Raw genomic sequence first — 25000 nt, forward strand, 5'->3', positions numbered from 1 at the left:
CTCCAGGTGATACTGCTTATATAAAAGTAGTTTCTTTGTATGAGCAAGGTCTCTAGTTACTTGTAAGTGGCCGGTTGAAACATGCTCATGAATGTGTGGCGACGTATAAATGTTTATGTAAAATAAATAAAAAGTACATCCTCCTTTACTTCAGTAATAAGCTTTCTTCTATGAAGTTCGTTAAAAATTAATTGGTGGCTTTAACCTGGAAATATATATATATATATATATATATATATATATATATATGCATATATATATATGCATATATATACATATATACATATATGTATATACATATTATATATACATATTATATACATATATATACATATATACATATATATACATATATATACATATATATACGTATATATACATATGACATAAATATATACATATGACATAAATATATACATATGACATAAATATATACATATATGACATAAATATATACATATATATATATATATATATATATATATATATATATATATATATATATATATATATATATATATATATATATATATATATATATCCCATAACCTCTGGCTTTGATGGAGGTGAGCCTAAAACTTGATAATATGATTTCAAGTAATCTGGAATAAAAGCAAGGGGAGATTTCAAATTTTTTTTATATTATTTTGGATGTTTTATATTATTCTGTTCATATTTTTATCAGATATATATCAATTATAAATATTTCTCACACATTATTTCTTCTCTTCTTGGTTTTCATACATAAAGTAAATTTCATAGTGTATGAGTATTATTTGTTACTAGAGATATTCATAATTGTACCCTATTTCCAAAAGAGGGGAGATATAACATATGATAAATATTTGGAATCAAGTCTCCCCTTGCTGTTATTTCAGATCATTTGAAACCATAGCAGCAAGTATTAACATCCCCTCCATCAAGGCCAAAGATTTTGGAGAAATATCAGATATTTTGTAATTCATATGCAAAACTGGGAAAATTTTATGAGTGTGAAATAGGGTATCTCCATGTTACTAAAAATTAGGAGAAAATAAGCGTTCCTCTTAATGGGCGACATTAAAGGCAGAGTTTAAACTTACTATCACATAAATGAAGCTAAACGCTGGTCAAAAAACTTATGTTTGGTTGTGTATTTCATTAAAGTTTAAAAATGTCCTAAAAATAAGCTGTGAATGATGGATGATCCCGTTAATGTGCGGTCTAAAAGACAACTGCCACATAGCCGACTACAGAATTCAGGTTATTAACTTCTAAACGAACATTCATTTGTTAAATTTTAACTAACAATAACTAAGATTTAAAACTCATAAAATCACCAAAAACGATGGTATATATACATATATATATATATATATACATATATATATATACATACATGCATACATATATATACATATATATATATTATGTACATACATACATATGTATATATATATATAATATAACTACTTAATTTATTCATATAAAATTAATATACGAAAGTATAGATTTATGCATAAACTTTAAGTATTTACTTCAAAAGTGCTCAATACGTAGGTAGAGCTGATTGGCTAACTAAAATCTCAATAGAAGAGGAGCATATAAAAACGATAAACAACCAGAGAATTCGCGCATAAGCCTGATGAGTCCTAGAGTGGATGAAACGCGGAATATTCAGTGTAGCCATATATATTTTATAAATTTATATATATATATATATATATGTATATATATACATACATACATACACACACACACACATATATATGTATATATATATATATATAGATGTTATTTTTTTCGGTTTTAGCGATATGTTTTGAATGGATTCAATTATTTACGAAAGTGCATTTTCACCTAAATGCGAGTTGGGAATAATTTTCCCTTTAACCAATTTGGTACCCCCACATGGGGGAGCGGTGTATATATTATTTTTAAAATATAAATATCCACTGACACATGTTTTGTCGTCTACGTTCATTCAGCCACTTTGATGAGTCGAAGATGACGAAACACGTGTCGGGTGATAATTATATTTTAAAAATTATATATATATATATATATATATATATATATATATATATACATATATATATATATATATATATATATATATATATATATATATATATATATATATATACTGATAGCCAAACTCAATATTGAAATGCTCATATCTTTAGTTCTATGGGATGAAACTACGTGAAAATTAGCAGGTTTTTTGAAGAAAATAATACTATTCTATCGTTAAAACTTTATGACAATTGGTAAAAAAAAACATATTTTAAAACCAATAAAATATGCGCAAATTCTCCTACAATGTATATATAATGTCCTGGCAAGCAGCTTCAGTTTTGTTGCTTTGGGATGAATATTGCTGATGTTTTTTTTTTCTAACTTTTTTTTTTTTTTGCTTGATTGTCTTTTCTGTGGTCTCGCAAGACCACCATTATACATATATTATATTATATTAAAAATTATTATTAAATATATATGTGTGTGTGCGCGCGCGTGTGTGTGTGTTTGCGTGTGTGTGCGTGTGTGTGGATATGTGTGTGTTGATGTGTGCGTGCACGTATTTAAGAAGACTGATAGCAATGTAGAAAACCGAGATTGTTAAGTGACGTGGCGTATTGAACAAAAACAGACAACCGAAGGCCGCATTTAAGATTTATAATTTAAATGCGACCTTGAGTGTCCGGTTATTTGCAAAAGTTAACACAAGTTTACTTATAATAGTAAGTCATCAGGTGTATTATAGATGGAATTAAGTCTAGGAAGCTTTATCGCTATCAATAACTGTGACGTTTCAAAGTTTAGTGTGCCAGATAGAAGCGAATGCTATTGCAAATTTAGCGTGACATAAGAAAATGAATACTATTTCAAAGTTCTCTGTGATATATGAGGGACTAGCCTGAGTGCCCGGTGTGTGTTGAGCAAAAAAAAAAAAAAGTGGTAGTAGGCAGGTAGGCTCGAACCCGTACCGCAGAGGAGGAAAAAATCTTGAAAAATAAGTGACGTCTTTGCCGTAGTGCCTATCGCCAAACCGGAAGTGACGAAGTTTTAAATTAAGGCTAATCAATCGAAAATATCGGCGAAAAAAGCGACCCATCCCAAACATACATGCATACATACGTATGTACAGACAGATAGACAAACGGGTGAGATTTATATAATAGATAATGCTCTTTTAAGTTTTAGTGTGACAGATAAAAGAGAATATTATTTTAAAGTTTAGTGTGACAGATGAATAAGAATGCTATTTCAGTTTAGTGTGATAAATAAAAAAAGTATGCTATTTCAAAATTTAGTACGACATATGAAAGCACAATCCTTTAAAAGGTTAGTGTGACACTAAAAATAGGGTGCTATTTCATAGTTTACTGTGACCAGTAAAAAGAATGATATTTCAGATTATTGTGACAAACGAAAGAAAACGCGACTTCAGTGTTTAGTGTAACATATGAAAGAGATACTATTTCAATGTTTTAGTGTGAAGAGAATGCTATTTCAATGTTTAGTGTGACACATAAGAGAATGCTATTTCAAAGTTTAGTGTTACACTTAAAGGAGAATGCTATTCCAATGTTTAGTGTAACACTTAAAGGAGAATGATGTTCAATGTTTAGTGTGACACATAAGAGAATGCTATTTCAAAGTTTAGTGTGACACTTAAAGTAGAATTCTGCTCAATGTTTAGTGTGACAATTCAAAGAGAATGCTATTTCCAATTTTAGTATGACAGATAAAAGAGAATGCTATTTCAATGTTTAATATGACGCATGAAAGAATCTGCTATTCCAAACTCAAGCGTAACAGATAAAAGAGGGCTGATATTAAACTTGATCGTAAACAGATAAAATAATATGCTATTCCAAACTTAAGTGTGCAAAATAAAATATAATGCTATTTCAAACATAAGCGTGACAGACCGATATAAATGTTCGTACAAACTTAAACATCACGTACAGAGTCGCTTATATTTAGTAAATGGACGTATCTGAAAATAAAAAGGCGTCGATTCCATCTGCAGGTTTGGTTAGGCACATGTTTCAAACTGGGGCGGGACAGAGCGAGCTACACGTGAAATTAAGAATTTTTTACGGTTGGTAGGACAATGAATATCGAAAGGAAGGTTAAAACACGAATAAAGAAAATGGCGTTTTTACGTTGTCTCAGTCCCTCCATGAAAAATATATAGGCATAGTTAACATATATATATATATATTTTTTTTTTTTTACTTTCATAGATAAGACAAAGACGCCATGTTGGTAAAACAGAAAAAATTCTAGCAGCTATAAACTTCGGGTAACGGTCACTATCTAGAAGAAGACATTAAAATTGCAACTTTTCGAGCCGAATCAGCTGGAAAATACCATTCTCTACGACAGGGTTATTTTCTTTTTTCTTTTTTTTTTTCATCGTTAGTTGTTTTTTTTTTTTTTTTAATCTCTAAAGTAGAAACAAATTGTAAAGGAAAGTCTTACAGACAAGAAATAAAGTCTAGAAATAAAAATTAGTCACAAGAAATAATGTATTAAATTACCTCCCTTTGTTTGATTATCTCCCTTAGAGTAAGCACTATCTAGTCTATAGATAGCTATGCTTGTAGTTACGTTTATTAAGGCTACATGACGTTGATACATGGCTTTCTGTCCACTCACTGAAGTTTAACGACGTTCAATTTGGCCACAATTTCAAGAGGTTACCATTTTGGCATATGGTAGTGTAAGCAAACTCTTCACTTAAGTGTATAAATTAACTGCTAGTAGCATAGCTAGCGACAGACTAGCGCCGTTTCACTACGATTTTTCGGAATTTTATCCAGATTATTATCTCATAGTAAGATAAATACATTTTCCCAAGCTATTGCATCATATCGCGTTTTCTTTTTAATTAAATAATTCGTTTTTTGTTGGCAATTATTTTCTCTAATTTTATTTTGTATTGAAAAGTAATGATGCCCGATATTATTTAGAGCAATGTAATATTACGGCTAAGTGCAAATCGAATCATTATATACCATTGATAGGGTTTTAACCACATTTCAGTACATAAGACATGAAGTAGCAGATAATTTAGTTTAATCATAGAGCAATATTTAAATTGAAGGCAGTTACAGAGTCAACATCAGAGACGAAACATAAATAATGCAATATAGTATTAAATTTAATACACTTCGTTTTTCCTCGAATCGGAATTAACTCACAGTTGAAAAGTAAAATGGATCCATAGTCACGTTAATTTAGTGTATATTTAAGATGAACGGTTCAGGGTTTTTTTCTGGCTGGTCTTTCACAGTCATCGAACGTGAGAATCCAGACAGAAGAAAGTGAAAAGGAAAAATGACAGTCTTTTTACTTTAAAATGGCATGCATTTTATTAATTAAACTGACTAGAATTATGGGCGCTACGGGTTCAATTTCTAGAATATATTAAATATCAAATTATTTAATGCCAGTACGTAGTTAAATCAAAATAATATATTTGCGACTATTTATTATAATTTCGAAAGCTATTGATAATGATTTACGCTATATTATTTTTTTTAATTATTGTTATGTAAGAATAATACGTTTTAAAACATGAGGTAGACGATTAATCTAGGACGTCACATCATATCTATATTAATTTTAAGAGAACACGTTAAGCTTAAGTCAGAGAGAGTTGCAACCTTGGTTGAAGCGGATGTTCAAAATGACGGAGGTCTAAACAGAGCTGAAAGGGAGAAACAGACCAAATATCAAGGTCTCATGTATGATATGAAAAGTAACTGGAATCTTAGGGAGATATCAATCATACCAATTATTATAGGTGCCACAAGGCTTATGAAGTAAAACCTGAAGTCCTACCTAATATTCCTGGTGAACCAAGTGGAAAAGAGATCCAGACAATTGCACTTAAGGGAACAACAAGGATACTAAAAAAGAGCTCTCGGTTTGTTTCAATAAAAAATCGGGCAATGTTGGCAGCTAGTTTGGCTGCCCCATACCCAGCATTACAATCTTCAAAAGAAGAAAATTAAAAAAAAAAAAAAGTCCAAATAGCTTAGTTGGTAAAAACTTAAACTGAAAGCATCAAGTTTCGGTTTCAATTTCCGGACATATGATAAGTTTTATTTGTTGGCTATTTGTTATTTACTATTAATGTGACAGTCTCCATTTGCTTCAGCATATATTTCGATGTATGAGATATTTAGAAACGAGATAGATCCCACAATGTAGTTATTATAATTTTTTAAAGTGTGATTGACGGAGAAATTATGTGTGACGGACAGACAAAATATTTCTTGCATAACTACTCGGCATTTTCTTTCCTAACTAGTACATAATAACATTGAGAAAAATATGCCCCACTGACGAACCAGTTGACCCCCAAAGAAAGAATATTTTTCTGGGTTATGATATTATTAACCCAGAACAACATTGATCGAATAATATACTAAATTTATGGATGTTTGTTTTGTAGTTTATGACTTTTAACTGGACATAACAAACACACATGCACACAGACAACTACCCTTCATATAATGGATTTAGCATGTAATTATTTTTTACGTCAAATAAACAGAAAATATGACAGTTATTCAACTGCAAAATTTCCACAACTGTGCTCGTGTTATACTTCAATACACTAATTATATTTAAAGAAAATACACGGAAAAATACACGGGCTATGACATACAACAGCATAAACAATAAAACTGGTCGGCAAAGATAGAACAGTTTCTGAATGTTTTTTTTGTTTGTTTTTAGATGAGGGTGGATAATTCGTATTATTTGGATTATTCGGACTGCTGTTCTCGTCTTGGGACGCACAACGTTTCGGTCGATATAATTCCTGACCTTCTTCTATGAGGATCTTTTCGAACTCAGGAATCTTTCTGCCAAACTCGAGATTCTGTACGGAATTCCGAAAGTAAACCATTATTTAATCCGCGGAGGTAACATGCTCACATTCCGGGTAGACGTTCCATAGTAATTCGCAGTTGCATTGTTAGAGTAGCCGGCACTGACGTTTAATCCATCAAGCTCCAGAAGAGTGTAATTTACAACTGACTTTTATCCAAGTACTATGTCAACTTTGCCACGGTTCGCAAGGAAAGATTTCCGAGTTCGACAGGACGTACTTGAAGGAGTTCGGAGGGTACAGCGACTGAAACGTTGTGAAAACAACACTGAAGATATGGATAGAAGTCGGAATAGTTCAAATATTCTAACGATAAAACATAATGAGACAAAACTTGTCCTCGGATCCATATAAAGAAATGAGTGCGTTTAGTGGGGAAACATAGTTATCTCCAAATAGACAGCGAACAATTTTTTTTTAAATGCTTCAGTATAGAACCCAAGAGAAAAACAAAAGCAAAACTGAAACCTCACTTTGATCGTAGCTAAAGATCGATTGAAACAAGGTATTAGCAGACTTGGTCTTCGGGACAAGATCAAAGTGTAGTATCTGTTCTTCAGATGCTGCACTTCAATTTCTTGTTCTCTGTCAGTGGAGGAGAAATCTTTCACGACTGAGACAATTTTTATTTTTGTTCCTTTTCTCCAGGTTAAAAAACGACCCTGGTGTCTAACTCTGTCCCGTGGGGAGGCATTGTAAATAGGAACAAGGTATTAGCAGACTCTAGGGCTTGAAAACAAAGTGTATTATCGAGTCTGTACTTGGTAAAAAAAAAAGGAAAAAATCTGCCAAATACGTTTTTATATTTGTGTCCAACAGTGCAAGTTTCCGCATTGTTAGGGGGGGGGGGGCTGGAATAATTCCTATTTTAAGAAACACTATTTCCGACTGAGTCCTCGTGGAGGGAAAAGGTCAACTGAATGAGGTCATATAAAAATAATATACGATTAGATAAATAAGATACATTAATCATATATATGGAAAAAGAGAACAGACCTTACAAGAGGAAGGCAAAAAGGTAACCTATAGATAGGGTATATGGGTTTGAAAGTGTAAAAGTGTGCAGACGATCGATGTGTAGGCGAATTTAGACATAGAGACATATACATACCTATGTACACGCGCACAGACACACACACACACACACACACACACACACACACATATATATATATACGCATATATATATATATGAAGAGAAATACATTCACACACGTGAGCGTGCACAGATACACACAAATACATATACATATATAGATTTATATACACACATAAATATATATTATATATGTGTGTATTTATATATACATAAATATATTGATTTACATATATATCAATATATATATATTTATATATATGTGTATTCAATTATATAGATATTCATACATTTGTATATATATATATATGAATAAATATATATATTTATATATATATATATATATATTTAGATATATCAATTTATAGATAGATTTATATAAATATCTATATATGGAAACGAACATTTCTGTAAAAGTCTGAGGAAGCTACTTGACGGCCAAAAAACGGTCTTGTAGCTGTAACAATAACGTAACCTAACAGAAAAAAGGTAATAAACAATAAAACGTATATATCTATATATCTATCTATCTATATATATATATCTATCTATATATATATATATATATATATATATTTATATTTATACATATATATATATATATTTATATCTATCTTTATATATATGAAGATATATTATGCATATAAATACTTTTTATATACGTATATACACATATTTATATATCTTTATATGCACACACATATATATATATATATTAATATATATAAGTGTGTGTGCATATATATACATATTAATTTATACATATTTATATGTATATATATCTATATGTATTTTTTATATAGATATTAACGCATATATGTATATTTATATATGTATTTATATATATATATATTCAAATATAATACTTAGTAATAAATTGAAAATACCTAATAGTGCTCAATAACATAATTGTAATAGTAAGCCTATTTATAGAAAGAGTTTATCAAAAAGCAAGCCAATAAACGCACGCATACACTTATCTCTCCCCCTCTGTTCCACTTTCCCTCTCTCTCTTTCTATATATATATTAATATATTTTTTATATGAATGTGCATGTATAAAATATGCATATATAAATATTTATATAAATAAATATATATGATATTAACTTATATATGCATATATATGTATATATGCATACGTAAAAAGATACACGCAAAATACGGACAAAAGCAGATGCATCTGTTTTTGTACAACTCACAGCCAATATGCACACGCACAAACACACACACACATTAATATACATATATATATGTAAATATATATATACACATTAATATACATATGTATCTACATTTGTACATATATTTACATACATACATATATATATGTATACACACACACATTAACATACATATATATACATTTACACATTAATATATATATATACATTTATATGGATACATTTATATATATACATTAATATATATATATATATATATATATACATATATATGTAATTTTAACTATATAAGGATGAAAAAAATCTTAAAATTGCTAAATAGTAAACTTGATCAATATACACGCACGCGCATATATATATATATATATATATATATATATATATATATTTATATATATATAGATAGATAGAGAGAGAGAGAGAGGGAGAGAGAGACAATATAGATTTATTTATTTATTCAAACATTATTTGTTTCATATTTGCCTACATGTTTCACCAAAAGGTGAAACATGTAGGCATTTATGCAAGTTAACATGTGTGCTTTGAATCAATTTATACTATAATGATATACTATACTAGAATACATCGAAATCTTATCAGTATAGCATTACAGAATCAACAAGAATGCAACTATAATATATATATATATATATATATGTGTGTGTGCGTGTGTGTATACGCACATATATATATACATGCAAATACACACATATGCATACACATTTATACGCATATATATATTTATATATACATATACATACATATTTATGAAATAAATTTATGATATTTATAGATACATATACACACATATTTATGCGTATATACATATGTATACATATAAATATGCATATATGCATAAGTATGCATTAATATATATAATCATATGCATATAAATACATATAAATATGCATATATATATGGATACATATATATATATATGCATATACTTATGCATATATATACACATTTCTGCATCTGTATACATACGCACATATATGCAAATAGATAAATACATGTACATATATATAGATATAGATATCATGTAAACAGACACGAGGAATATTTGAATAGATAGCGATCAAAACACTGTGCTAGATTGATTGATGGATTGATAGATAGATAGATATATAGATACATACATACATACATACGTGCATACATACATACATACATACATACATACATACATACATACATACATGCATACATACATACATACATAGATTGGTAGAGAGACGGATGGATTGATAGTCGCACGTCTAAAATAACTGTCACACAACATTAATATCAATACAGATATTAGTAATCTTTCAACAGTGTTTATCAATTGACTAATTCCTTTTTATGAAATGAGCAAATCACACAATTCATTGTTATCATTCATGTTCGACTGTAATCTAAGGGGAAGCAACCAATACAGAAATAAATAATTTGATGTTTCGTTTCAATTACCTGAGAGACTCCGTGAGACAGGACCTTGATGCGTGGGGTTGTATGGATACAGAACGCCATGACTGTGGGCCCTCGCTGCATCTGTGATAAAATACCCAAACAATTAATTGCATTACTAAGAGACACACTAAGTTGTTTACTAAACATAAGTAAGCAAAATAATTTGTGTATTGTTTATACCAACGTTTCTCAGTCTTTTAACTTTACAAAACATTAAAATAAATTTCATGCAGCCAGCAACCCCGGCACAAAAAAAAAATAATGTGTACCGTATCTTTTTCATGTTATTATCACATATATATATATATATATATATATATATATATATATATATATATATATATATATCATATATATCATATATATCATATATATATCATATATATATATCATATATATATATATATCTGATATATATGATATATATATCATATATATATATCATATATATATCATATATATGATATATATATGATATATATATGATTTATATGATATATATATATATGATATATATATCATATATATATCATATATATCATATATATATCATATCTATATCATATATATATCATATATATCATATATATATATTATATATATAGCATATATATATCATATATATATATATTATATATATCTATATCATATATATATCATATATATATATGTTATATATATCATATATATATATGATATATATATCATATATATACATAGATATATATATATCATATATATATCATATATATATCATATATATATATATCATATGTGTGTATATATATATGTCATATATATATCATATATATATATATATATATATATATATATATATATATATATATATATATATATATATATATCATATATATATCATATAGGTAGTGACCTTAGAAAAATTATACAACGTTGCCAATTTTTTGAATAACGTGTCTAAAGAAGAAATTATATTGCCTGGTAAAATTTTCGAATTTGGTGTTTAAGAAAAACATTAATATTTACTTGCCATTTTTTTAATAAAGTGTTTAAGGAAACACAGTAATACTTATTTGTCATATGTTATAATATGTCATATTTTTCAATTTTCTCATAAGGTGTTTAAGAAAAACATTAACACTTATTTGTCAGGTTTTTCTAATAAGGTGTTTAATGAACGCATTAATACTTATTCGTCAAATGTTCAAATAAGGTGTTTAAGAAAAAGATGGATGCTTATTTGTCAAACCAATGAATAAAGCGTTTCAAGAAAAAAAATAGTACTTTTTTTCAACATTTTGGGAAAACATGTAAAGGAAAATAATTACCTGTTTTTCAAATTTTTGAATAACGTGTTTAAGGAAAAAAATTTTTTATTTATTTTTTTTTTTTTTTCAAATTCGTCAAATAACGTAGTTAAGGAAAACAGATAATGGTTTCTCGTTAATACTAAAGAAAATTCGTAACTTTTTTCTTAATGCGTCACTATCAGATTTTCATTCACACAATTCTAAACCCGAATGACAAAAAAAAAACAATAACATTATTAACAAATATCATATATTTATAATACCAATGTAAAGAAAACAAAAAAAAATTATCTATTGGTTTATTATTAAATTAATATTTTACTGGCAATTTTGAAGACATAAGGCAACTTAAGGGAGAATTAGTTTACTTCACTTATTCTTAAAAAAAAAAACAATTATGTGCGTATCTTTCTGATTGTTTTAGATGAGGAATGATAATTTGCATAATTTGGATTATTAAGACTACTATTCATAACATTTGCCATTATTCAAATAAATCGAACGCAGGAATTCATATATTGAACTAGAGAATTTGTTCGGAATTTTGAACAGATTTCTTTATTTAATCAAACGGGAAGATTGTTCATATTCCGTCACATACGACCGTGTAGATGTCTAATTCGCAATTAGAATTCTTAGTGTTGCTTGTATCTCTAGAAGGCTCTTAGTTAAAACTGATTACCCTAGGCTATATTGCAGGGCAGGTTAAAGAAATAACACCCAAAATAAGTCCGAATAATTCAAATAATACAAACCTTTTAAAGTACTAATATATATTTTTTAATGGAAACTTAAATTTTCAGGGTACTTGAGAGACATTAGTTTATATCAGGAGTCTTCAAATTACAGCCCCCGGTTCAGAAGTCTTTAATCCAACCCGCGGAGCTCTCATAAAAGGCATAACAATATTCAGGAAATATTTTTTTTAAATGGAAATGTGTAAAAATAGTGTAACGGTTTTTCTTTTCTTGTTCCGAAAATCATTTTTAGAAATGAAGTTTTGGAGAATCAATTTTGCTAAAATGCAAAGCTAATGGTTAGAAGAGTAGAAAATATGTTCAGGTTGTTGTTGTACTTATTATTATTATTATTATTATTATTATTATTATTATTATTATTATTAGTAGTAGTAGTAGTAGTAGTAGTAGTAGTATTGCTATTATTATTGTTATTATTATTATGGTTATTATTATTATTACTACTATTATTATTACTATTATTATTATTACTATTATTATTAGTAGTAGTATTATTATTAATAGTATTATTATTATTGTTGTTATTATTATTATTGTTATTATTATTATTATTATTGTTATTATTGTTATTATTATTATTATTATTATTATTATTAGTATTATTATTAGTAGTAGAATTATTATTGTTATTATTAGTGTTAACATTATTAGTGTTATTACTATTATTATTGTTATTATTATTATTGTTATTATCATTGTTATTATTATTAATGTTATTCTTATTGTAATTAGTGTTATTGTTATTATTATTAGTGTTATTGTTATTATTATTATTATTATTATTAGTGTTATTGTTATTATTATTGTTATTATTAATGTTATTCTTATTATTATTAGTGTTATTGTTATTATTATTAGTGTTATTGTTATTATTATTATTATTAGTGTTATTGTTATTATTAGTGTTATTGTTGTTATTATTATTATTATTATTATTATTGTAATTATTATTATTAGTGTTATTATTATTAGTGTTATTTTTATTATTATTAGTGTTATTATTATTAGTGTTATTGTTATTACTATTATTTTTATTATTATTATTGTTATTATTATTATTATTATTAATTTTATTATTATTAGTGTTATTGTCATTATTATTATTATTGTTATTGTTATTATTATTGTTATTATTATTATTCTTAGTGTTACTGTTATTATTATTAGTGCTATTTTTATTATTATTACTAGTGTTATTTTTATGATTATTATTAGTGTTATTGTTATTATTATTGTTGTTATATTATTAGTGTTATTATTATTAGCGTTATTGTTATTATTATTATTATTATTGTTATTATTATTGTATTTTATTATTATTGTATTATTGTATTGCTATTGTTATTTTTATTTTTATTAATATTATTGTTAATAATATTATAATTATTGTTATTATAATTGTATTGTTATTATTATTATTATTATTGTTTCTATTGTTGGTATTATTATTTTAATTATTATTTTATTGTTATTGCTGTTATTTTATGTTATTATTTTAATTATTATTTTATTGTTATTGCTGTTATTGTAATTGCTGTTATTATTATTGTTATTAGTATTGTTATTGATATTGTTTTTGTTGATATCATTATTATTGTATTTTTACTAATATTGTTATTGTTATTATTATTGTTATTGTTGCTGTATTTATTTTTATTGTTTTTATTGTTATTATTACCGTTATTATTATTATTATTATTATTGTTGTTGTTATTATATCATTATATTCATTATTATCATTATTTAATTATTATTACTATAATTATTATTATTATTATAAATATAGCATTAACACTTATTGTTATCGTTATTTTTTATTATTATTGTTATTGTTATTGTTATTGTTATCGTCATTATTATCATTATAATTATTATTGTTATTAATATTGTTATTGTTATTATTATTGTTATTGTTATTATTATTGTTATTATTCTTATTTTTATTATTATTATTATTATTGTTATTATTATTGTAAGTAAGATTGTTATTATTATTATTGTTATTGTTGTTGTTATTAATATTATTATTATTGTTATTATTATTATTGATATTTTTATTATTATTATTGTTATAATTATTAATCCTAATATCATTATTATTATTATTATTATTATTATTATTATTATTATTATTATTATTATTATTATTATTGTTATCATTATTATTATGGTCTGTTTTTGTTATTAATTTTTGTTATTATTTGTTGTCATTATTATTCGAGTAATTCAATTCTTATATCATCTCTAATGGCATGAGTATGCTAATAACAAGTATCTGACTCACAAAAAATATATAAGAAAGAATGAAGGAAGCAGAAGTTAAATTCGTTCGAAAGAAAAAAACGTGAGAAGTTGGTATGGTATTTTTAAATTTTTTTACTTTTGGTTTGTTTTCGTTGTGAACTTCTGCCAATTAAAAACATTTGCATTTTTTTATTATTATTTATAAATTTGGCTCACATCATTTAACGTATTCTGCCCTGAGGAAGGTCTCATCGACTGAAACGTATGCCATATGGGTCATTAACGAAGAGAAAACTATTGAGATATTGCGAGTAGGAATATTTATTTTAATATCATTCATCTTTGATTTCACCTTAAATTTCGCCCTCTGTTTATATATATAAAACACATTCACAATCATTAGATGTAAAATGTTCTCCAGAATAACATTTCAACCCTTCACTTAAAAACCTTTATATAAAAATATATCAGAAGAGAGCTGCACAACGCTTGAAACGCGTTATAAAAATATTTTATAATAAAAAATGATAAAAGACTGAAAACCCCACAATTGTTGATGGCTACACTCTTTTATATATATATATATATATATATATATATATATATATATATATATATATATATATATATATATATATATATATATATATATATATATGTGTGTGAATGGAAATGTATAAAAAAGAATACGAAAAGTATAAAAGCTTATAACTTTTCTTTATTCGTTTTCAATTGATGACGTGCAGGAATACGAAATAATATTATGAAAAAAAAAATTAAAAACATTTTTACTGGTACATATTTTCGACCGATCCTCCAGTCTTCATCGGTGTAGTGAAAGCGATATTTGTATTACTCTGTGTGTGTGTCTCCGTTTTTCAAATTGTATCTCCTTCTAGATAGCTGGTCGCTTGACGCTGTGCAGTAGTTCATAAGATTGCATTTTGGGTGCAGAATTTTATTCGGGGTATTTACTCGGTTAAAACAATTACTAAGGGATTTAAAAAGGGGTTCACACTTGAAGAAAATTACAACTTGGCGATTGTAGCGCCATGGCGTCGTTTTGCGCATGCGCACGATCTGTAACGCAGGCATTTATTTATTTAGTAAATTTACAAGTTTTTGCAAGCAGCCGCCGTTTTGGTGCAGTGGATAGCGCCATCGATTAGTAACAACAGTGCGGCCGTTTCGAGCCCCACCATTTCTTCTTTTTTTTCTTTTACATTCCAATATTCTTGACTTCTAAATGTTATGTAATAAATATACAAGAACACTTTTATTTAAAAAAATACAGAAGAATGTTTTTGCTGTACTTAACTAAAATGTCGTATTCTAAATATATAGGATATATTATATAACAACTTATTTGTTACATTCCAATAATCACGTAATTAGATCAAGTACTGGAATTTTGTATCGAATTCACTCCTAAACTAATTAACCGATTGTTATTGATTTTAAGGATGTGTATATGTTTATATATTTGTATGTAATGGATTCAGTCCTAAACTAATTAACCGATCATTATGGATTTTAATTATGTGTATATAATTATATATGTCTATGTATCGGGTTCACTCCTAAACTAATGAATCGATCATTCTTAATTTTAAGGATGTGTATATGTTTATATATTTGTGTATATTGGATTCACTCCCAAACTAATTAACCGATCATTATTAATATTAATTTTGTGTGTATAATTATATATTTCTATTAATGGATTCACTCCTAAACTAATTAACCAATCATTAATAATTTTAAGGCTGTGTATATGCTTATATATTCGTATGCATTGGATTAACTCCTAAACTAATTAATCGATCATTATGAATTTTAATTATGTGTAAATGATTATATATTTCTGTGTCTTGGATCCACTCCAAAACTAATTAACTGATCATTATGAATTATATGTAATGTATATGTTTGTATATGTCTATAGATGTCATATTCCAAAAATAACATGCAATCATCACTTACTTCGTTTATGTATTTATGTGTACAAAAAAGTCTATGCAATTAATAATGTACTTGTAGAGTATGGTTATCATATGAAAAACTTATGTAAAATCATCGTGTAGTTTCATATTTATATTGGAAATAAGGTACTTGCACAGTATCCTACCCAAAAAATAATGTACTTGTGTAATATATTAACCACATGAAAAAACAAATAATATCTTACCTGTGACGTACATGATATTAAAACCGTAATTACGTTAAATATTCGAGTAGTATGACTTACGTTTGAAAAGTAATGTATTTCTTCACTATAGTACCCACATGAAAAAACAAATTCTTTCCCCTGACGTACAGAAAATTTAGCCCAACAGAAAATTTTTCTTAAAAGTATCGCGTTCTTTTATTTAAAAATTAGAAAAAGGTGCTTATCCTACCCAGGAAATAAGGTACTTGTACAGTATAGTACCCATATGAAAAATAAAGAACATCTTACCTGTAACGTACATAAGTTATCAAAACAAAAAAAATCACATAATATATTCGAGTAGTAGGGCATTTATATAAGAAATAAGGTGCATCTTCACTGTAGCACTCTGATGTAAAAACAAACCAACTCTTACTTGTGACATATGAGAAATGTTAGCACAACAGACAATTATGTAAACTAGTTTAAGTATGTGTTGTACATTACCCGCCCTAGGTAAGGATTTTTTTTCTTTATACATGCTGTAAATTTGCTGTCCTAGGAAACATACCATTATTTCATCCATATAATACCCGTCCTAGGGTAGGTAAAATATTATTTTGCTAAAGATGTCAAATGATACATAGATAAAAAAATCCTCTATTCCAAGAATAACAGGTATGTTTAAATTTTTTCTTATTGTCTTATACAGTCCCGAGCAATGCCGAGTGGCCGTGCTAGTCTATAATATAAATCTCACCTGTTTGTTTAAATGTATGTATGTATGTATGTATGTATGTATGTATGTATGTATGTTTGTTTGTTTGTTTGTATATCTGCCTAAAACTTTCGACAGAGGGGACAGATCCTGACATGATCAGTATAATTTCGAGATTGGTATCGTTTTGAAGCCGACTCTTCGGACGACAAATATTTAAAAAAATTGGCCAAAAACATTAACTCTTTCATCCGTAAATGGGCAGTTCTCTACAAGGAGGAGTCGAATTTTTGTGAGCTATTTTTGTAAGTCATCATATTCGGTCGCACCATGGCGTAGCGGTAAGACTTCAGATTTTCTTTTACTTTCTTTTCTGCCTTGCTTCACGGGTTCAAGCCTGCCTGTTTACTATGACTTTTTTTTTTGCTCAACACACTTTTCTAAACACCCGGGCAACGCCGAACAGCCAGATAGTAAATAATAATTGTAAAAATGAACCAAATTTATAAGATATATAAATATCTTTTATATGTACATATGTATGTTTATACTTAAATATACATAAGTGTGTGTATATATATACACACATATATATGTATATGTGTGTAAAGTGTTATTTATATACATGCACACTTATATGCATACATATACATGCATATTTATATTAATATACATATATATATATATATGTAAATACATGCATATATATATATGAATACAAATATATATACATGTATATACATATTTACATATATATATAATTATAAATACCTGAAAATACATGTATATATGTATATGTATCTGTATATATATATATAATATATATATATATATATATATATATATATATATATATATCTATACATATGGAATGACTACTACATAAAATATTAGATAGACATGGGAACAAACCCGTAGAAATAATAACACAGACGCATTTTCAAAACCTACCATTATTTCGGTCGTGTCATATGACCATAATCTTTTGGGTAAAACGGTTACTTTTACAAAAGATAACTCTTTTACGGTTACTTTTACAAAAGATAACAAAAGATAGCCAGAAAGGATAACTAAAACCTGTACATAGTAATTTACTAGAAATGACCATGTACACATCCAATCAAGGTTATATATATACATACATATATATATATATATATATATATATATAATTTACGAGGAATTTAATATGATCTATTTGAAAGTCTTTTAATTTCCACCATTTTTTCCGCGTCATTTGCACTTTTGTTGCTATTGAGGGAAGATTGCTATCATAGATGATGGCCCGACTTTTTAATTAACTAATCAATAAGCAATCAATAATTCCTTGATGGTTTGTGATCGAAGGAGACAAACATATGTTGGGAATTAATTTATCGATTCAGAGGACCAGTTTGGTTTTGCTAGTTCGCCAGTTGTTTTTTTTTTTACGGCACATCAGTGATTTTTTTAAGAGAGGTTTATTTAATGCCGAAGCATAATATCGATTTTTAGAAGTTAACTGAGTAGGGTTTTGTGGCATGACAACACAACCAATAAGACACAAAAGATACAATGAACTATACATTATATATGAAGAAAATGGACTCATATGTCTCATAGGCTTCAGTGGTATTCACCCAGGACGGGTTGATTCAGTTGTTTTCATAGAACACACAGCGTACAAGATGAACGCAGATCAAGCACGGTCAACGGTAGGCAAACGCCCAGATAAATATGAGCATCAAGTCACGGGTCTAGCGGTAAACAATATAGATTATGGACCGGAAATAGGGTCGACATCGACGTCGACTTTAGTGGTCTGTAACTACGTCTCCAGCTGGCCTCCCGGGCGTCTTCATAAATCCTGGAGTAGTTTGGACAAATTACTTCGTGAATGAACTCTCCAGCGTTGCAGCACACAGCTTGGCGAAATCAACGAAATATTCTCGTTAAAAACGCTTGATTAAAGGGGATCATCTTTTCATCACGTCCAAATTTGTGTATTGGAGACCAAAATGATGTCGAGTGATCTGCAGAATTCACCAGAGGTAGTAGCAACATTTTGAGCTTCATAGCTCTCATTGTCAACATCTCGCAACCGTAGAGAAGGATCGTCCAAACAAGTGGCTGATAAATCCAGACTAATGTAGTTCATTGCGGAAGGGAAACTGGGTGTACACAATTTTCGTGACAATATAAACATGTAACTGGTTCAAATAAACATAATCGCGTTTTAATTCCTCATATCTAATGCCCGTGGTATCGTATCCATTGGACAATTGAATTCAACGATTTGCCTAAAAGAGAGTAATATCCCGAAATAAACAGAGAGAAAATAAACATTGATATCTCAATTAAGCAGATTTGTTCTGGGGTCATATATATTTTTATACTCTTGAAATGTAGAAGGCAAACCAAAACAACAAAAATTAAGCACAAGGCAACTCGAAATTAGGGGAGGAGGGGCTTTGATAATGTTCTTGACTGTATCTTTGGGACAGTCTATGTTATTCCCAGCTAGAGTTCACATTCACCATAATGCCGCAAACATATGAGGGATGCCCTATTTAAGATTCCAATATTAAATAGTTTTTCTTTTTCCTTATATAAATAAATGGTAACTGTATTTCCTATCGGAGTCGCATGCCGAGAATTTATTGCAAACCCAAGCTCCATGTTCTTTTACAATCTTAGTCTTCTCTGTCAGACTAGAAAAATACATAAATAAAATACAAGTCAAGGGTCTCTCAGCATTATAAAGAGTATAGCAATCCCACAGATTGACAACAACATAAGTCTGGTGGCATCATGAGATACTGATGGACCCCATTGGCCTAGTGGGATTAATGCTTCAGCCTCAAAACAATGCCTGAACCTAGAGTAATCATCTGATAAGGGCTTTGTTGAAAGCGACAAACATTTACATATATAATACATAATATCTTATATAATATATATATGTAATATATATAATAAATAATATATATATAATATATACATATAATATAAATATGATATATATATGATATATATAATATAAATAATATATATAATATACATATCATTTATATATATAATAGATATATGTAATATATATATAATATATAATATATATTAAATATATCATACATATATATGATGTATAAATAATATATATATATATGTATCATTTTTAATATATTCTATATATAATATGTTTAATATATATTATATATTCTATATATAATATATAAATATATATAACATATATAATATATATAATATATACAATATTTATAACATATATGCAACATATATATGTATATGACATATATAATATATATAATAGATATATATAATATATATACATATTATATATAATATATATACATATTATATATAATATATATTCATCTATAGCATATATATATTATATAGATAATATATATAATATATAATATAGATTATATAAATATTACATGTATTCTGTATATATTATATATTATATTATATATGTATATATATGTATACATATTATATGTAGGCATATATATTATATATACATTTTATATATATTAGATATATTATATATATATTTTATATATATTAGATATATTATATATATATTATAAATATTATATATGTATATTATATATATTGTACATATATTATGTATATATTATGTATATATATATAAATATATATATATTATGTATATATTATGTGTATATTATGCATATATTATATAAATAAAAAATTTAAAAAAATATGTTAGTAGAACCGTCCCAATCATATCTAGATGGTAGAACGTTCACTGCTTAATGGCGGCCGAAAACAAGTGGCTCGATCTCTAAATTGGGTTGAATTCCAGGTTCGTTGCTGATTTATAAAAAACATCTTTTTACTGAATGGCATTTACAAGTCAGAACATAATTAATGAGAGAAAAAGTCTTACAAGTACTGTTTGATACAGGATTGATATCGATGGCTGACGATCATTTACATTCAGACAACAGAAATAAATGTGCGAAATGAATGAGTCGAATAACGTCTAAGATACTTGAAATATATGGGTCGCCCTGTTCTATCTATCTGGGTCACTTCAGATCGATATATTATCTTGCTTTAAGAAACACTTTTTCGCCGTCTCTCTCCCCCATCTCACTCTCTTCATTTCTATCTATATTTCTCTTTTTATCTCCATATTGCCTCTTAACGGTTATATTTTCTCTCGATACACCTATATCTATCTACAACTATCTGTATATATGGGTGTGTGTTTGTGTAGGCTTGTGTATTGGTGTCTTTTATATTTCCGCCCTCTCTATCTGTATATACGTACACACACACACATATATATAACTCTTCGCCTCTTTTTCCAGATGTTTTCCCTCTCTCTGCCTCACTCGGCAAGCACACACATATGTACTGCCCCCTTGACTACTGTATAATCATTAATCATTATCCTCAAGTGGCCTCGAGGCCTTCATAAATTCATCCTGAGTAATATATATCTATACTCCTATAAAATCGTTTTCCTTTTGTGTGTATTCATATTCATATTAAAAACCCTCTTTTCTATTTATTTAAAAAGAAAATACAATGTTCTTATATGTGGGTTGTGGAATATGCATTCACTAGCAAAAGATCTAGCTAATTTGCATATTCTTTTAAACATTCATTTTAATTAATTCCCTATTAGTTTTTTTCGGTTTTCTTATGGTATAATCATCTTTAGTTAATTATTACGTGTAATTATATTCATGCAGATCTTCTACATTATTTATACTTGCATAATATTTGCGTACAAAGTTTGCAGTAAACACAAAATTGTTTCCATGTATATTTATCTATACGTATATATTTTTGTTTAATCTATAAAAGTGAATGTGTCTGTTTGCCTGTCTGTCCGTCTGTGTACATTTTCCAATGCAATAACTCTGTCAATTTTTAGTCTACATACTCGAAATTTGATATACCGGGTACTGAGATTTGGGAAAATCTTTGTAATCCGTTTTCGTCCAGAAACTTGGCTATTAAGGGTTCAGAGTTCAACGATTTGACCTTTGAGGACTCTACCAAACTTATCTGACAATTTTGGGTCTCAACCTTTGAAATTTTAGATATAGGTTCCTTGGACATGGATCTAACTTAATAACTGCATTTGAGCCCAAAACAATAAATTTTAAGGGGTCATAATAGGGATCAAATTTAAAAAATTGACCTTATTTTTTACTCAGCATACACCTCCAAATACCCGAGCAATGCTGGGCGCCCATGCTAGTATCTATATATCTATAAACGTGAAAGTGTCTGTGTGTCTGTCTGTGTGTCTGTCTGTGTGTCTGTCTGTGTACATTTTCTTACGCAATAATTCTGTTACTTTTTAGTTTACAGACTCGAAATTTGATATACAGGGTACTGAGATTTGGGAAAATTTATGTGATCGGTTTTCGGAGAGAAATTTGGCAACTAAGGGGTCAAAGTTCAACGATTAAACCTTTGAGAACTCTACCAAACTCCTCCGAAAAGTGTAGGTCTAAAAACTTGAACTTTTAGATATACATTCCTTAGATATGGATCTAACTTGATTTGAGTCCAAAATATGTAATGTTAAGGAGTCATAACAGGGCCAAAGTTTTAAAAAATTGACTTTTTTTTGCTCAGCATGCACCCTAAACACCTGCGCAACGCCGGGCACCTATGCTAGTACACACACACACACACACATATATATATATATATATATATATTACACAAGAGTCGTCACTTATCAAGGGTTAATGTGCATACAGTCGTCAATGGAACAATATATATAGTGTCCTGCAGTCCAGCTTCAGTTTTGTTGCTTCGTATTTCTTTCCTGTGGCTTTGCCGAGCCATTAATATATATATATATATATATATATATATATATATATATATAGATATATATATATATAGATATAGATAGATAGATAGATAGATAGATAGATATATAGATAGATAGATTGATTGATTAGTAGGCTTGGAAGGCATCAGGGAAGACCATCGAAGCAGCGAAACTGAGGCAGAACACTTTATATACAAATGTAGGCAAATTTGGGCATATTTTATTGCTTTAACAATATAGCATTTCAATATTATATTCAATTTGGATACGAGTATGTATATATATATATATATATATATATATATATATATATATATATATATATACTGCGTATCAAATTATTACGGTTTACATTTTTCTTAATATTTAAGAAACGAGTGAATAAAAATCCATGAAACTTTGAGAACGTGCTTACAATACTATTCAGCTACTCCAATCAGAAAATAAAAGTATTAAAGCAGTATTAGCGAAACTATGTCAGAAGATAGGAATATCTGTTGATTTCAATATGTCAAGTTATTAACGAGGTTGAGAAAAAACACAATATACCTATAACTTGTTTTTTGTAAATAATTTTCAAACATTAAATGAACTAGGACACGATAACTACAAAGCAATTTCTATGTTGACATAATCAGTAGGGGATATGCGATTCTTTTTTTATGAATGACTTGTGAAAGACGTTGTGACTTTTATGAAAGACGTTGATCAACAGAATTAGTCAAATTTTTTATTTCGTCAACAGTTATTCTTCGCGATACCTCTTGGAGAGCATCCCACATCTCATTTTTGCACTTAAATTGGCGTCCACTTTCATAGAGGCGTCGCTTCATCATACTCAAAAGGTTCTCAATTGGGTTACAATCTAGCGAATTAGCAGGCCACTCCATCTTCTGTAGGCCAGAGAACCTCAGTTGTTGCAAAAACTCTTTGCTTTTGTTTGCTGCATGTGGTAGAGCATTATCATGCATAAAATAATAGATATTTTGAACGTCAACCTGTCCTTCTTCAGCCATGGTCCAAAGTGCTCCTTCAGAAAAGTATGTTAGCATTTGACGTCATTTAAAATTACCTCTGATAATCCCAGACCAAATCATTATCCCACCACCACCTTGTTGGCGCCTTAAACTCTGATGACGATCTCATCCATCCAGGACCCATCTCTTGCTACAGCCATCTGGGACATCAGGATTGACGCGCACTTCATCCGTTTTCATGTTGTACTTTTTCCATTTCAATCGGTTTTGTATGTGATAGTTCTTTAATGGAGGCTTTGTCACAGACTTCACAGACTTTGCCACTTCTTTCAGAAGGCGACATCGAGTATTTTTTTTTAGACATTCTTTAATCCGGCTTGGTACAAAGACTTCTCGACTTGCCTGCCCA

At 27.9% G+C, this 25000-nt stretch overlaps 1 protein-coding gene across 4 annotated transcripts in view; it reads right to left on the reverse strand.

The window, feature by feature from the left end:
* LOC145268304 (uncharacterized) overlaps positions 1-25000 on the reverse strand; it is a 485827-nt gene that overhangs the window by 73541 nt on the left and 387286 nt on the right. For all 4 annotated transcript variants that reach the window (XM_080123738.1, XM_080123740.1, XM_080123739.1 and 1 more), the window contains exon 4: positions 10624-10704. In XM_080123738.1, the coding sequence (XP_079979864.1) occupies positions 10624-10704 (81 nt within the window). The remainder of the gene's footprint in view (positions 1-10623; positions 10705-25000) is intronic.

The sequence above is a fragment of the Euprymna scolopes genome, chromosome 43, assembly GCF_053919585.1.
Source record: "Euprymna scolopes isolate OS-2025 chromosome 43, ASM5391958v1, whole genome shotgun sequence".
Classification (NCBI taxonomy): domain Eukaryota; kingdom Metazoa; phylum Mollusca; class Cephalopoda; order Sepiida; family Sepiolidae; genus Euprymna; species Euprymna scolopes.